General features: G+C 43.6%; 2 protein-coding genes across 3 annotated transcripts; one reads left to right on the top strand and one right to left on the bottom strand.

Moving 5' to 3' along the window:
* Nucleotides 1–44: 44 nt before the first annotated feature.
* LOC4351449 (probable calcium-transporting ATPase 9, plasma membrane-type) lies at nucleotides 45–6,540 on the bottom strand. 2 transcript variants are annotated; one of them, NM_001423313.1, is made up of 7 exons: nucleotides 6,105–6,540; nucleotides 3,887–3,941; nucleotides 1,855–3,797; nucleotides 1,622–1,780; nucleotides 1,280–1,451; nucleotides 880–1,178; nucleotides 45–605 (listed from the first exon to the last, which is right to left on the bottom strand). In NM_001423313.1, exons 1-7 carry the CDS (start codon nucleotides 6,288–6,290, stop codon nucleotides 300–302), a joined length of 3,120 nt encoding a protein of 1,039 aa, NP_001410242.1. In that variant the 5' UTR covers nucleotides 6,291–6,540; the 3' UTR covers nucleotides 45–299. The 2 variants fall into 2 exon arrangements, with proteins under 2 accessions (NP_001410242.1, XP_066162067.1); XM_066305970.1 differs by having other exon boundaries at nucleotides 3,887–4,133; nucleotides 6,105–6,412.
* Nucleotides 6,541–12,161: 5,621 nt separating this feature from the next.
* LOC4351448 (uncharacterized protein At2g39795, mitochondrial) lies at nucleotides 12,162–14,918 on the top strand. Its single transcript, XM_015763300.3, has 3 exons — nucleotides 12,162–12,314; nucleotides 12,379–12,698; nucleotides 14,444–14,918. Exons 1-3 carry the CDS (start codon nucleotides 12,177–12,179, stop codon nucleotides 14,604–14,606), a joined length of 621 nt encoding a protein of 206 aa, XP_015618786.1. The 5' UTR covers nucleotides 12,162–12,176; the 3' UTR covers nucleotides 14,607–14,918.
* The last annotated feature ends 35 nt before the right edge of the window (nucleotides 14,919–14,953 follow it).

The raw sequence follows: 14,953 nt of genomic DNA, 5'->3' as shown, positions 1-14,953 counted from the left end.
TCTGTTTCAAATGGCATATATGGCATCAAAAGATTATTTCAGAGTGAATCCAAACCACCAACCGTCATAATGATAATATGAATTCACTGATACAATGAAGTCTGAAGTTGAAAGCAGAGTGGTAAGGGTGCACATCAGTAACGTGTGATGTAGTAACAATTACATGACAGGAGTTTGGCAAAATTTGAACAAAATCAGTGGTTGGTTAGTGTATTCCAAAACAACTGAACTGAGCTGGGCAGCTGGATGCTGTATTGCACCCTGGATTCTACTTTCCCTTATTAGTGATTACTCTTCAGCTATATGTCATCAGGGCCATTGGCAAGTGGCCTGTATCCATTTGGAGTTGCAGAGGTTTCACCTGAACCAACTGGTATACACTTCAAGATGACACCAACAATCAGACTGATGGAGCCAAGGCCGACGCTGAGCAGCCAATGTTGCCAGTTGAGTGGAACAGTACTGGCGAAAGTGCCAAGAAACTCTATGATCACCACTTGAAATGCTACGGTTGCTGCTATGACTGCAATGAAGATCCAATTGCTGATGATGCCACGGAAAACATTGATCTTCTGCATTTCTCTGCTGTTTATTTCATTGAATACCTGGTACAACATTTGCCAGAACATCATCATTAGAACAAGAAATTCCCTTTGCCAAATCATGATTTTTTTTAAAAAAAAAAGATAACTCTATCAGTTCAGGATTCTTAAGCATGATATTGGAAATATAAGCTGTGACCAACCAAACACATATTGTGGCAGACTTCGGAAAGACCTCAGTTTCACCATAGGTCTTAAGGCCAAAAAAGAAACATCATTTTATGTGAGTGGTTTGTGGAAATACTAGCACGGTTACAGTGTTCCATAATGCACTAACCTGACAAAACACGAAGGAGTTGAATATCAGTGTATTTATGATGGATTTGGAATCTGCACCCTTGATGTTCAGAAGCCTTTCCCCACCAAACATGAGAGCTCCAAGTACAAATAGCTGATATAAACTTTGCCCCATGATATTTCTCCACATGAACTTGGTAATGAAACTTTCCCCTTTTCGGACAGGTGGCCTCTTCATCATTTCATCATTTGGAGGCTCTGTTGCTAGTGCTAAAGCTCCCAATGTATCCATGATCATATTAACCCACAACAGCTGCACAGCAGTGAGAGGAGCGCTCCCTGTGACGGAAGAGCAAAACATTAGTACTGTCTTGGAGATCATGGAGAACCACTTAATGGAAATACATAGCATCAGATGAATACTATAATGTTGCCCTCACCTATGATGCATGCTGAGACAAAATTGATGACTAAAGCAACAATATTGACAGTCAACTGAAACTGCACAAACTTTTGGATGTTAATATAAACTGCACGACCCCATCTTGCAACATTTATTATAGTTGTGAAATTATCGTCAAGTACTATGACATCTGCACTCTCCTTGGCAACCTGCACAAATACAAGACAAAATTACTCCATTTCAGAAGATGAAAAATGGATTATCAGGATCAACTTAATTCAGTAAGAGTGAATACTGACATATTCGTCCTAAATATCTGACTTTTTTAATGTCTATTGATGCTACGTTCATAAGTTTTGAACTGCATAGGAAACAGTACCTCTGTTCCTGCAATGCCCATAGCAAGCCCAATATCTGCTTCGTGTAATGCAGGAGCATCATTTGTACCATCACCTGTCACAGAAACCACCTCATCAAACATACCTCGCAAGTTTGTCACGAGTGTATGCTTATCCAATGGTAAAGAACGGGCCATGACCTGCAAAATATTTCCAGATATAAAGTTTGGTCAAGATTTTAGTAAACGCATAGACTGAGGAAAACATTATGAACCTGAATATTTAGTATCAGGTCCCTCATCTCTTCTGTGCTCTTGCTATGGAATTCTGGTCCTTCTATTGCTACACCATCTTCAGTCAATATTCCACACTCTTTAGCTATAGCTTTAGCTGTATTTATATTATCACCAGTTACCATTCTTACTGTGATACCAGCAGACATACAGGTCTTAACAGCATCCTTAACTCCAGGGCGCACAGGATCCTTGATACCGAAAATGGCTATTAGAGTAAAACCACTTGTTGGACTATCTGCATTGTCATCAATATCATCATCCACTTCCTTATATGCCAGGCACAGCGTCCTTAAAGCGTCTGAAGCAAATGAGTTGATAGTATCTAAGATGTTCTTTCTCTGAGCTTCCGATAAGGGAATAGCATTTCCATCGCCATCAACCATCATGTCGCACATCTGCAAAATAATTTCTGATGCACCTTTGCAAAACCATCTGGACGTGCCATTGGGTAATGAAATCAGCACTGCCATCTTCTTCTTGACTGAATTGAAAGGCTCAACCTTAACCTTGGTGCAGGCCCTATACTCAGCATCATGATCTCCTTTCAAGCCCAAGCCAAATTCTAATATTGCTCTTTCTGTTGGAGTTCCTAAGACAGTTTGCTTGCCATCCTTTTCCTTGACCACCTCAGCGCTAGTATTCTCAAAAATTCCCTGCAAAAGCAGACTCAATGTGCTAGAAGAAACCACAGAATTAAGTTCTCCTGAAATGGTGTTACTGGTAACTGACTTTGAAACCTCAGATATCCATATTTTGTCAACAACCATATGGTTAGTAGTCAAAGTTCCTGTTTTGTCCGTGCAGATGGTACCAGCAGATCCCATTGTTTCACACGCTGAAAGATGTCTAACAAGTGCTTTATCATTCATTAACTTTTTCATTGCAAATGCAAGACTCAAAGTAACAGCCAAGGGCAATCCTTCAGGTACAGCAACAACTATAATGGTTACTGCTGTTGCAAAGTAGTTTACTATAGTCAATGCATCAGTAGAATACCATTTGAGCAAACCAACCGTCATGCCTTTGTCAATGAGAAATCTAACCAGCAGAACTAAAAATGTTAATATGGCAAATACCAGTCCAATCTTTCCTATAATGGTCGCAACTCCATTTAGCTTAACCTGCAGTGGTGTCTCATCCTCTCCTCCCTCACTCAATGTGCTCATCAATTTTCCCCATTCAGTGCGCATACCGACAGCAGTTACTATCATCTTAGCAGATCCATCTTGCACTTTAGTTCCTGCCAAGATGAATGGTTTGTCTTGAGAAACATACACTGGGTCACTCTCACCAGATAAGCTGGACTCATCAATCAAAAGGGAGTACCCATGTATATACAGTCCATCAGCAGGTACTTGATCTCCAATTGACAGATGAACTATATCACCAACTACCAAGTCATATATAGAGATCTTTTGTCGACGCCCATCTCTGGTTACATGGATAAATATCTTTTTCTTTTCATTGTCTAGCTCCTTAAACTGAAGTGACTGCTTATAATCACTAACAGCAGTAACCATAACAACTAAGAAAATGCTGAGTATTATACCCAAGCCATCATACATGCCCTTTGGCCAACCTTCTGTTGCCAAACCAACTGCAACAGATAGCAATGCACATACCATAAGAATTATAAGGGTCATGTCCTGCAATGCATCCCAAACAAACATCCAGAAACTTCTTGAAGGCTTTTCTGCATAACGGTTGACGCCATATATGTTTTGTCTTGTATCTAACTCACTAGCATATATGCCATGATCAAATGATGAACGAACTTTTATAGATATCCCATCTACCCCACCATGCATCTTTAAAGCTTTTGAATCATGCTTGCTTGTGATCAATGCTAGCTCATCTGGATTGATGGCATATCCAGCTTTAATAATATCCCCTGTTAGTTTGTATTCTTTCTTTTTGGCACCTTTTGTTTAAAACATTAAGATTAAATCAAGTTACAGAGAGTTGATAATGCAACAAAATGAACAATAACGTAAAAAAGGTATCCCATACCATCACTAAAAATGAGTGCAGCCTGTTGCACATAGAGGGCAACCCGAATCTTTTCCTGGGACAACAAACACAAAAAATGGAAACGCTTTTACTGGTTATATATATGTTATAATTATTTTCCTGTAGCTGTGTGATAAAATCACATACTGTATAATGTGGAAACTGGTAGAGATTTTTTTTCCTTTTTGAGAAAGAGAGCCAGCCTTCTCTTGTTTCCATTAACAGAAACAAAATTACAAAAAGGTAACTGATAAGGAATAGCAATACTGTTGTTTAGTCCATGAAAATGAATTTAATTAATCCAACACTTCGGATGGCAACAATATAAATAACTTCAGTCGTGCACAATATTCAAAATATAGTAGTGCAAGATCTCCACATTTGATTGTTCTTACAAGAAATATGGTTTTATGCTTGTGTTGCAAACATGATAGTCGGCTACTTTATTGCAGTTTCTTTTTCTCCTATTACATGTGAAGTCACATTGCCACTATACCTGCATCATACTGGGTCATTTTATTTTAATATATAAATACCATCACTACTTTTCTAGGCTGAAAAGGCAGACCAACCAGTATACCGAAGCTGATGTTTGCGAATTTTCCCAGCATGATTGTTAAAATTAAATTAGTTGACTTGTTAAGCATAAAGTAATGACATTCCAATCAAAACTATCGGCATATGAGAGAACAAAATGTTAAGCACTCAATCATCTAGAAGAATTTATAAAACAAGAAGGTCCCTAGTGAAACTGGAGTTAGATGGTTCATATGAATAAACCGTAAAATAGGGGGACTTTTGTGAATTTGTGTGATAAAAATAATACTCCCTCTGTCCCATTTTAAATGCAACCATGCTTTTCCGTGCTCAACTTTGATCGTCCGTCTTATTTGAAAAAATTTTAAAAAAAATTTAAAAACATAAGTCACGCATAAAATACTATTCATGTTTTATCATCTCATAACAACAAAAATACTAATTATAAAAAATTTCAAATAAGACGGACGATCAAAGTTGGGCACAGAAACTAATGGTTACACTCAAAATGGGACCGAGGGAGTATCTGATAGGGTGGCTCAGAAGTCAGAAATAGGAATCTGCCCACCCTATCCACCAAACCTAGAGCACATAGCGTATACATCACTAAAATATACAGCACATAGTAATGTAGAATTAATCCCTGAATTAAGAGTATCAACTCTGAAGACATAGGCCCTGTTTGGATCCGGAGGGCTATTAAATAGCCCTCCGGAATCTTGCTATTTAAGAGTATTAAACGTAGATTACTGACAAAACCCATTCCATAACCCCTAGGCTATTTTGCGAGACGAATCTAACGAGGTATATTAATCCATTATTTGCTATAGTGATGCTACAGTAATCAGCCGCTAATTATGGATTAATATACATCATTAGATTCGTCTCGCAAAATAGCCTAGGGGTTATGGAATCGGTTTTGTCGGTAATCTACGTTTAATAGTTCTAAATAGCAAGATTCTAGAGGGCTATTTAATAGCCCGGAGGATCCAAACAAGGCCATAATTGGATTCTCCCAGCCAAACAAACATAGAGTTCTTTATTCTTTTCCCATGAAGACAAGAAAAGTTGAAATCAATAGTACTCCAAATTAGGGACTTTAAACAATGATCTCATATTTGCAAAGACTGACAGGTGGAGATAACTATACATACTCCTACATAACAGAATCGATGTGATAGGGTGATATATTTGTCCTTTTCTAACACCATTTATTTCGTACTTTTTTGTAAGGTTGCTTCGCGGAAGTTTCCTTGAAAGTAATTGATCTTTTATACATGTCAACATGATACGGACCTACTGTGCGTCTGTGCCCAGTACGATGGAGCAATAGCATAAATAACCTGATTTTTTGTCTTAATTGTTTGGCACCGATGAGCAAATGAACGGGACGAAACATGTAGAGCGATCTAAACAAGAGGAGAACTGTATTATGTGTCACGATCTGATGGCAAAAGACAGGACATACAACGGTTACTGAATACTGAACAATGAACACACAAACCAAAAGCAGTTCTTTTTTGTTAGCTAAATGTTGTTCTTGCTAGGCAAATCGACCCACGAGCACGATGAGATGCGGTAGAAAGAGAGAGGGGATCAAACAGAAAAACCGTGATATCTTGAAATGGAGAACGATGTGAGGGGAATGGATTAGAGCGGCTAGTTCGTGGTTAGTTAGTACCTGGGTGGAGCGGACCTTGGCCTTGTCCAAGGAGCGGCGCTCGAGGTCGGGCACCCAGCGGAAGCGGCGGCGGCGATTCTTGACGATGGTGCCGACGGCTTGCCGCCATCGCCGCTGCGCCTCCTCGGACGGGTTCTTGGCCGGCACATCGAAGTTCTCCTGCAGGTACCTGTCCAGCTTCTCCATCTCCGGCCGCGGCCGGTGAGCACGCACACGCAGCGCAGTCTACCACTCCACTTTCCACTACTACTCTGCTCTGCCCGGCCGGAGAGGAAGGGGAGAGAGGGAAAGGAGTTATTTTTTTCTCCAAAGCTTACAACTTCTTGGTCTAATAAAAGAAGACAACTGCATATGCCCTGTATGTTTGGGATAAAGAATATGGAAAATGGCAGGCGATCGGATCGCCATTTTCTAATTGAATCTTTCTTTCCTGTGTGAATTGTACTGAATTAGATTCAAATTCGTTTGTTTTTGACGAGAGATTGATATTGACCAGGCGATTCCATTAAAAAAAAAAGATATTGACTAGGCGATGGCTAGGACTTTCCGTTAACTCGAATTTATGGATGGATGGATCCGACGAATCCGGTGGACTCTGACGGCTAAGGGCACACAACTGATTTTGCTTGCCTTGCTGTTTCCGTCCTCTGATGGAAGAGCACAGTAACTCGGCGCTTTGCTGTGTTCGCCCGATGATGAATGAATGTTTAGGTACTGAGCGATAATGCTGAGAAAGCACCATATATATCGCCGCAGGAGTAGTTGCAAAGTGAAGCGACATGGATGACATTTGACGGGTACCACTCACACTGTCACAATGCTTTAAGCTACTGTTGGTTAGCTTGGTGTTCGTCAGTAAGCCTCGTCTTTGGAATGACAGAAAAGATTGGGACCTAAACAAGCTGAATCAAATTTTTATCAGGAAATGGCACAAATTATAACACAGGTATAGATTGTCCCACAAGATAATGAAGACAGACTTTGCTGGACTCCAACAACCACATGAATTTGCACTTCCAAAAGTGCCTACAAACAGGTTTCTAGCAATTCTCACTCAAATTCTTCCAACTTTAACTCTGTACATCGCAGTATCCTTCTAAAAACTTGGTCTACAAAATGCATTCCTCCTAAGGTCAAAACTTTCATTTGGAGACTTATAAGGCTCTTCACAGTACTCCTAGCTGGAGGGTTACCTCGTTTGCCAGCTAGTTCAAAATCTGATGTGAATGAAAAAAGGTGGCGGGACCCATATCTTTGCTAAGGATTGCATCCCCTAGCCAGGGTGCGGTTTCCTCATGCCAAAAGGGAAACTGTGAGTGGTCCCCTCACATGCTTGCATGCATGGGAGGGAGAGATGGAAGTGAAAAGAGGGATGGGTGGGTCCTACTAATATGGGTGGGACCCACTAACATAGATACTGTCTAAGACACATGCATTGTGAGGTGTGGTTCTCTAACCGGTTTCTAGTCTAGCTGGAGGCCTTGGGCTCCTCAAGTGCGCTACCGCACTGCTACTGCCCTAAGACATGCTCTTCCAACTGCTGCTAACCTTCACTCTAAAGTTTCAAACATTTCAGATTCTTGCTCTCGCTGCAACAGCCCAGAAACTGATACTCATCTCTTTTTCCACTGCACCTTTGCTAGACTCACTTGGAAAATTTCTGAGCTATATTTCAATCATTCTATCATTGACTCTAGGCATAATGTTTCTGAAATCATTGCCTATCTGTCACACCCCGAAGTTCTCCTCCCAAGCCGAAAATTTAATTTATAAATGACCCTAAGAAAATGCCGGTGCAAATCAAGAGAAAACCCTAAGGAAGTAATACAAATAGTAATCGAATCTGGCATGTGGAATTTTTCTTGAGTTCTACATGTCGAAATTCACTAACAGGATTTTTAGTGGAATTTTCAGAGCCCTAGAAATAATTTTAACCAATTAAAATTGAGCAAGCAATATTTTAATTCTAGGGAAAATCCTTTTCTCCTTTTTCTTTTTCTTTTTCCCTTCCCTTTCCGAATGGGCCGCCAGCCCATTCTCTCCTTTTTCTCCCCCTCCTCCCCGCTGGGCCGGCCGCAGGCCGAGGCCCAGCCAGGCCGCCCCGCCTCCCTCCTCTCCCGGGGTCGCCGACAGGTGGGGCCCACCTGTCGGGTCCTCCCCCAACCTCCTGCCGCCCGCGCTGGTCACCACCCCCGAAACCGCCGCCGCCGTGCCCCACCTCCCCCGCTTTCCCTGCGCCCACGCCGCGTTGCCCACGCCCACGCTACGTCGCCGCCCCCTCTCCCCGCGTCTCCCGGCCGCGCCCGCGCACGAGAGGGGCGGGATTCGATTTTGAATCCTCCCTCACCTTCTCTCTCTCCTTCCCCACGTCGCCGGCGAAATCGGACGCGCTCGGGTCATTCCTGACCTTCCCGCCCCTATAAAATCCATCCCCGAGCTCTCCTCCTCGTTTTTCCTTTTGCCGCCTCTCTCTCCCGAGCTCTCCATCGTCCCCGCACCGTGCATCCACTTGCCGCCGCCGCCCCCGCTACTCCGGACGCCGCTAGCCGCCGCTAGGGTCGCCGCCGCGCCGCGCCGCCGTCGCCGTCAGGTTTGCGAGGCCGAACTCCATCTCGTCTGCCCCTTCCCCGTCGGGATTCATCGCCGGAATTCGCATCCCCTCGCGCTCCGGTGAGTTCAACCTCTACCGCCGCCTTCGGCCATGAATGCCGGTCGCCGTGGTTCATCTCCCTCCCTCTAATCTCTCTCTTCTCCTTCCTTAGGGCACCCCGAATCCCGTCCGCCGGTTGCCGTCGTCCTCCCGTGGCTCGTTGTCGCCGTTCGCCGTCGTCTTCCTCCGCGCCGGCCACCCTCGGTGAGGCGCCCTCTCCCCTCTATTCCCCTCCCTCTCCCTCCTAGCCGCCGCTTTAGCGCCGCCGCCCGTTAGCCGTCGCTTTAGCACCACCGCCCGTCGGCGCCGCCTTTGCGCCGCCGCCTCCGCCGCCGGTTGCAGTCGCCGGCAACGCGTGTGCGCGCGCCGTCGCCGTCGCCGTGGCCGCTTGGCCGGTCTTGAGCCGAGCCGGGTCGCCACCGCCCGTCCGATCGGCCCCGAGGGCGATCTGGGCCGTCGGTCCCGTGGACCGGCGGTGGACCACCCGCGTGGTCCCGGTCCACGGTGAACCGCCCCCCCTGAGCCACTGCCGAGTGGGCCCGCGTGCCGGCGCCCCTTTTCCTCCCTCTCCCGAGCCGCTGGCCAGTGGGGCCCGCATGTCGGCGCCGCGTCCCCCTTGATGACGTCAGCCCTGGGATTTATTGCGCAATAAATGATTTAAGGTTTTTCTTTTATAGTAATAAACACAGTGAATCTTCTAAAATTCATAACTAATTCATCCGAGCTCCGTTTAAGCCCATTCAAGTCTCAGTAAATCAAGAAAAATGTGTAGAATCCATTAAAAATGGTTTTGTTCCCTGTTTCAGTAGTCTTATAGCCTGTTTGCAATATTTGCCTTGTATGTCGCTAGATTCCGGTTCTTCCGACGCTCCGGTGTACTTCAAAATAGTCGCCGAGGTTCCTCCAGCAGCAGAGCAAGGCAAGTCATGCTTGTCACTTGAACATGTTGATCCTATATTGCAAATGCTCTATTGTTTTTCTTCAAATATTGCATTGTTTTATAATGTTACTATGGGGTGTTTACCTATTGTTACAGCCATGCTATTTTGATATCATGCTCCTTTGTTAGCTTGGGTTATAACTTGAATAGATTTTGGACTAGGAATTGCTTAGCCATGCTTAGTTCCACTAGCACACAATGGGGAAAGCTCACTAAAATATAGACTTTAGGTTCAATTGGTAAGGTTGGTTTAGTACCACCATTTTGGTGTTGGTTAATTAAAATGAATCACATGGTGGGCTGTGGGTGCATGGTTTTGCTAGTCACACCCATGACAGTTAAGGACCGGTTCACGGGATGCCCTGGAAGAACTTATCGTACTTACCACAAGCCAGCGTGGGCAACGGCTGGGCTTATAGTGTAGCTTTCCTCTAGCTGACGCATCCAGGCAAGGGTGGGCGTGATGGAGCGGGGCGGGCCCTGCGACGGCCTCTGTCGCTTCCGGATTCACCTAGGCACGAGAGGGGACTGCCCGCTGCCTTGCGAGGAGTGGGGGGTGAAACCTGAGGTGTGGTGTGCTTGGTTAGATGGGGTTATGCGAAGGGTCCTGTCACGGCCTCTTTCCGGTATGTCGTGGTGGCATGTCGGCGCACGGAAACGTGTCGTGGGGCTATGTCTTGTGGGTACAGTTGTACACCTCTGATCAGAGTAAAACTATTCGAATAGCCGTGCCCGCGGTTATGGGCGGTCAACCAGATTCACCGTGATTAGTCTTACCCTAGTTTAGTCTAATGAAATTGGATAGTATAGGTGGATGGTTGGCCCTGTTGCAACGTGGGATAGCGTTGGACAGCGGATGATCAATATTAATTAATTATTGCAACTGTTTAATTCTTTCAACTTCTGTTTATAAATGCTCGTTTTATGCAAACGAACCACTCTAGCTCTCCTTTGATAATTCCCTGCATCATACCCCTATTCCGGTATGACTTGCTGAGTACAGTGGGTAGTACTCAGTCTTGCTCTATTTTTTTTCCCAACCCCAGAGTATGAGTATGTGTCAGATGGAGGTTTCTCCGAGGAGTAGGCTTCGTCCGTGCCGTCGAGGATGCCTGTGGAGTGGTGTTCCCGCTGCAGTTCTAGTCAAGGCTTAGCTCTTGTTGTCTTTCGTTTTTCCGCTGCATTTATGTAAGACTTTTATGATGTTTGTAAGACGTGGATCTGAATGTCAACATTGTCGTTTGTGTACCCCGGCCGGTCCTGGACGGGGATTTTAATGCACATTCTGCTTGGAATTCTATTCGGGAATTTCTGGGCGTGACACTATCTCCTTGCTTCTAATAGTTTTGATAATAACTTTCAAATTATCTCTATTCTTCTTTGGTATATTTGGAAAGCTAAAAATGATCACTTCTTCAGAAAAAAAGATTGGGAACCTTTACAAATTTGTAATGCCTCCAATGCCATGTCTAAGAGCTACATTACTGCTTTATCAAATGATGATGATAATAATGACACTCCTATCATAAATGAAAATCCTACTGTTTGTCTAAACTTTTTACCAGGAAACAGATGCTTCTTTGATGCTTCTTGGAAGGACAATCTAACAGGTTTTGGCCTCTTTCTTCATAATCCAATTAATCATCAAGCTATCTTTGTGCAGGGGAAATCAAGTCTCTACAAATCACCAATGCAAGCAGAACTTGCAGCCTTCAAACTTGCTCTCTTCATCTGTGATTTCCTTAAAATTGCAAATCCTCTTTTTCTTTCAGACAATCAAGAGCTAACACTGTTACTTCAAAATACTGATTACATCAATCAGAATTGCCACTGGAGCCTTTTACCTCTTCTTGCACTTTTAAAAATTTTTGCAGGTGATGGCCCCTCCAACATCAAATGGATTCCCAGAGACATAAACAAAATGACAGACTACCTATCTAAAAAAGCTAGAACATCTTCTGAATCTGAAGTGCTAAATTGTCAAAATATTAGTCATACTTGTAATAACAATACTTGTCCTACAAAGCAACTCTTACAAGCTGCTCTTTGGAAAGACAATCATGTATCTCCAGTGCACGTTTTGTGCTTTTAATGTTTAATATATTGAATGTTCAAAAAAAAAGTGTTGGTTAAGCACAGCACAAAGTCACTATTTTTCTTTCTCTCTTATACTTACTTTTGCTGTCCGCAGAAGTCATTCTTCATTTCGCCGTTAAACTTGTGAAGGAGAAGAACCTAGGCGAAATTGTGAACGTGATTTCCCACGATATTTTGGGGGTAAAGTGAAACTAAAATGTTTTCATAGCCGACGACATTTTAAGGCAAATGTTTTCATAGCTGGGTCGTTGACGTACCAGGCCCTTTTCAGTTTTCATGGACTCTTAACGGATTGGGCCTTGCAGGATTGGCCAATTTAATTTATGGGCCTTCCACTGTATTTGGTTCGCGGACCGACCGACAGCTCGCTAATGATTCCGGCGTGATGTTGCTGCGCCGCCTGGCCGCGTCCGCCCTCCGCCGTGGCGGCGCCAACGGCGGCGTCCTGGCCGCCGTCCGCGCCGAGATCGCGCATGAGCTCTCCTCCTCCACCCCCTCCTCTCCCCCGTCGCTCCAATCCCAGGTACCCACCACCGCATCCTCCCGCCCCCAATCCAGCGCCACTCACTTCCCCCTGGTTCTCGCAGGACATTCCCGACTTCGCCACCGTGTCGGACCCGCCGCGCGGGCAGGAAGTGCTCCTGCGCCGCCGGGATGCTTCCGAGGAGGTCCTCGTGTCGGCGGTGCTCGAGCCGCTGCGGTTCGAAGGGGAGGAGCCCCTGCCCAGGGACGCGCTCATGAAGGTGTTCGTCAGTAAGCCTGATGTGAAGCCGGTGATGCGGTTCGACTGCCGCGCGTTTGCAGATGAAGGTGATGGCGGCTCTGCTGACTATGATGTTACTAATGCTTGTTATCACCCGTTTGCTGGCGACGCTGGGGAAGACAAGTATGAAGGGCCTGAGTTCAGGTGATGTTTCTTCATTCATGTGATTTTAGGGGCTGTTTGGTTCTTAACTAACATTGCCAAGGCTAAGGAGGTGTGGCAGCCTAAAGTACGGTGTGGCAAGTTGAAGCAATGAACCAAACACAATGTTTGTGGATATTGTGATGCGCGCAGTGGGCTCATAAACTTGGAGTTCCTCCAAGAAATCTGGAAAAACAAGCACTTTCATGGCATTTTGGTGGAGCTCTGTAATTCTAGTGACCGGTAGAAAAAAAATTAGCACATGATCAATTTCAGGAGAGCCTATGCCTTCCAGGAAATTCAGTACCACCTATCTTTTCTTTCTACAAAAGTAGAGGAACATGCGTATATTTTTTTGTGGTTTACTGTTCTAACGCGCTGATTGTTGATTACATTGTCTTACAACATAGTATCTTGGTAGACTGAAAATCTATTACTATGTATTATTTTCCTACAGTCTTGTCATGACAGTGAACCAAGTATCTGTCCTTGTTATTAACTCCATGTTAAGCCGCAGGGTCTTCATTTGCTAGAATATCTAGTTATACCCTATTGTCAAAATTCAATGTAGAATTTTTCTTGCGTTCTATCTTGATGGATGGTTTTTAAAAGGAACTTTGGTAAACTTGGTGGAGAGGTCTCACGAATTCCTGTTCTCCATTACTCTTGCTTGCACCTGCAATTCTCAGTTAATTTTTTTATAGAGTAAATTTATACGATGTCTTCTGTTAGAGATTTTTTTTATATTGGCTTGCAACGCCATGTCCAAATATGTTCAACATGAATGTGGCTGGATTCACATGAATTTGTTCAAACATATTGATTACTTGGCCATACTGTGAGTATGCTCATGCTAAAATTTGGAACCTTCACATGTTCGCCTCCATTTATTAATTTAAAGTGCAAAATGAACAAGAAAAGCTTGTTGGTTGAAAGTGTTTTGTAGCATAAGGGCGATGCTGATCTTTTTGGAGGTACAAGTGTAGTAAGAACCAACTAAGCAGCATATAACTATGAAAGTCTGAAAATCGATCCTTGGTTTCGGATTAAAATAGATATTCTAAAATAAACAAGGAGGAATATTGGACCTTTTTATTCTATTTAATCAATTCCTCATCCCAATTTTTTTTGGATTTTATTGTTTTGACTGGATTTAAGCGAGTCAGTACAAATTTATAGAATCAGTGGGCTGTAAGCATCTCATCAGCCACTTGGTACACGCTACATGTGTTAACTTGGGACTAGACTATGCTTAGATGGCTCATCACTACATTTGTATTTTTTTTGTTAGCAAAATGACCTCAGGACATGTCATCTCAAATAGATAGCATCGTGATGTGATTGTTTAGGGACTCAATGGTCTATAATTTCTAGGTAATGAGGCTTGGTGGTAGGATTTCATTGTCACCAGCAGTTAAAGTAACCTTAGCCATTACTTGTATCCTTACTATCTGGTTCAATGGCAAACATGTTTTATGTTTGTTGAGCTATAATGTTTCTATAGTTCTTTTTACTGCTCATTCATGAAATGGTACTTATGAAATTGAAAGTTGACTGTATCACATTGCTCCACTGAAGGGGCCTATTTCTGTTCCCTTAAACATCAAATAGCCTTTGTTTCCCTTTTTTTTGGCAACATAAGAGGTTAGAGGGGTCTCTATTCCTGTTGTTTCGATTAAGATCATTACAAGGTTGGTTTCCTTGTACCTATTTGCAATCAATGACAGTGTTCCCCATTGTTTTTGCAGAGATTTGGATCCTCGGTTACAGGTTGCACTGAAAGGATATCTGGTGGCAAGAGGCGTTAATTCCAAACTGGCAAGCTCACTTCACCACCATTTGGTTGAGAAGGAGCGGTGGCAATATATGAACTGGCTGAAAACTTTGGAAGACATGTTCAGCAGTCATTGACAAAAATATTTCCAGCACTGAAGACCATTGAAATGTTCCCCGTCAAATACGCACACTTTTTGTTGTGGAAATGCATAGATCAGCTAGCTTTGTGGAATGCAATTGTCGTGCTTAATTTAGTTCCGTGGAATTGACCACGAAATCACCATAGTTTGGTCGAATCTAATTTTTTTTAAATTTCCAGCTATGGTTGGAACTTGGAACCTTCGTGAACCAGCAACCATCCAAATATCGATGGTTGATCAAGTGTGAACACGGTTTGTTTCGGTTGAAAAACAAAAATGACAAATAATTTATTTTTACTGTGCTCCATGGAAGCATGGAAGATGGAACATGACGTAAAATCA

The sequence above is a fragment of the Oryza sativa genome, chromosome 12, assembly GCF_034140825.1.
Source record: "Oryza sativa Japonica Group chromosome 12, ASM3414082v1".
Lineage (NCBI taxonomy): Eukaryota > Viridiplantae > Streptophyta > Magnoliopsida > Poales > Poaceae > Oryza > Oryza sativa.
Note: the sequence above shows the minus strand (reverse complement) of the source record. Positions and strands in the feature narration are given on the sequence as shown.

What these genes read in the sequence shown, in the direction of transcription:
- LOC4351449 (NM_001423313.1), bottom strand. Translation starts at nt 6,290, where the DNA reads ATGGAGAAGCTGGACAGGTACCTGCAGGAGAACTTCGATGTGCCGGCC. An exon ending in TGCACTCATTTTTAGTGATG is followed by an intron (nt 3,798 to 3,886) that starts GTATGGGATACC and finishes TTTAAACAAAAG; the next exon opens with GTGCCAAAAAGAAAGAATAC. An exon ending in ACTCCTTCGTGTTTTGTCAG is followed by an intron (nt 606 to 879) that starts GTTAGTGCATTA and finishes ATGTTGTACCAG; the next exon opens with GTATTCAATGAAATAAACAG.
- LOC4351448 (XM_015763300.3), top strand. Translation starts at nt 12,177, where the DNA reads ATGTTGCTGCGCCGCCTGGCCGCGTCCGCCCTCCGCCGTGGCGGCGCC. An exon ending in CCCCGTCGCTCCAATCCCAG is followed by an intron (nt 12,315 to 12,378) that starts GTACCCACCACC and finishes TGGTTCTCGCAG; the next exon opens with GACATTCCCGACTTCGCCAC. An exon ending in TATGAAGGGCCTGAGTTCAG is followed by an intron (nt 12,699 to 14,443) that starts GTGATGTTTCTT and finishes TTGTTTTTGCAG; the next exon opens with AGATTTGGATCCTCGGTTAC.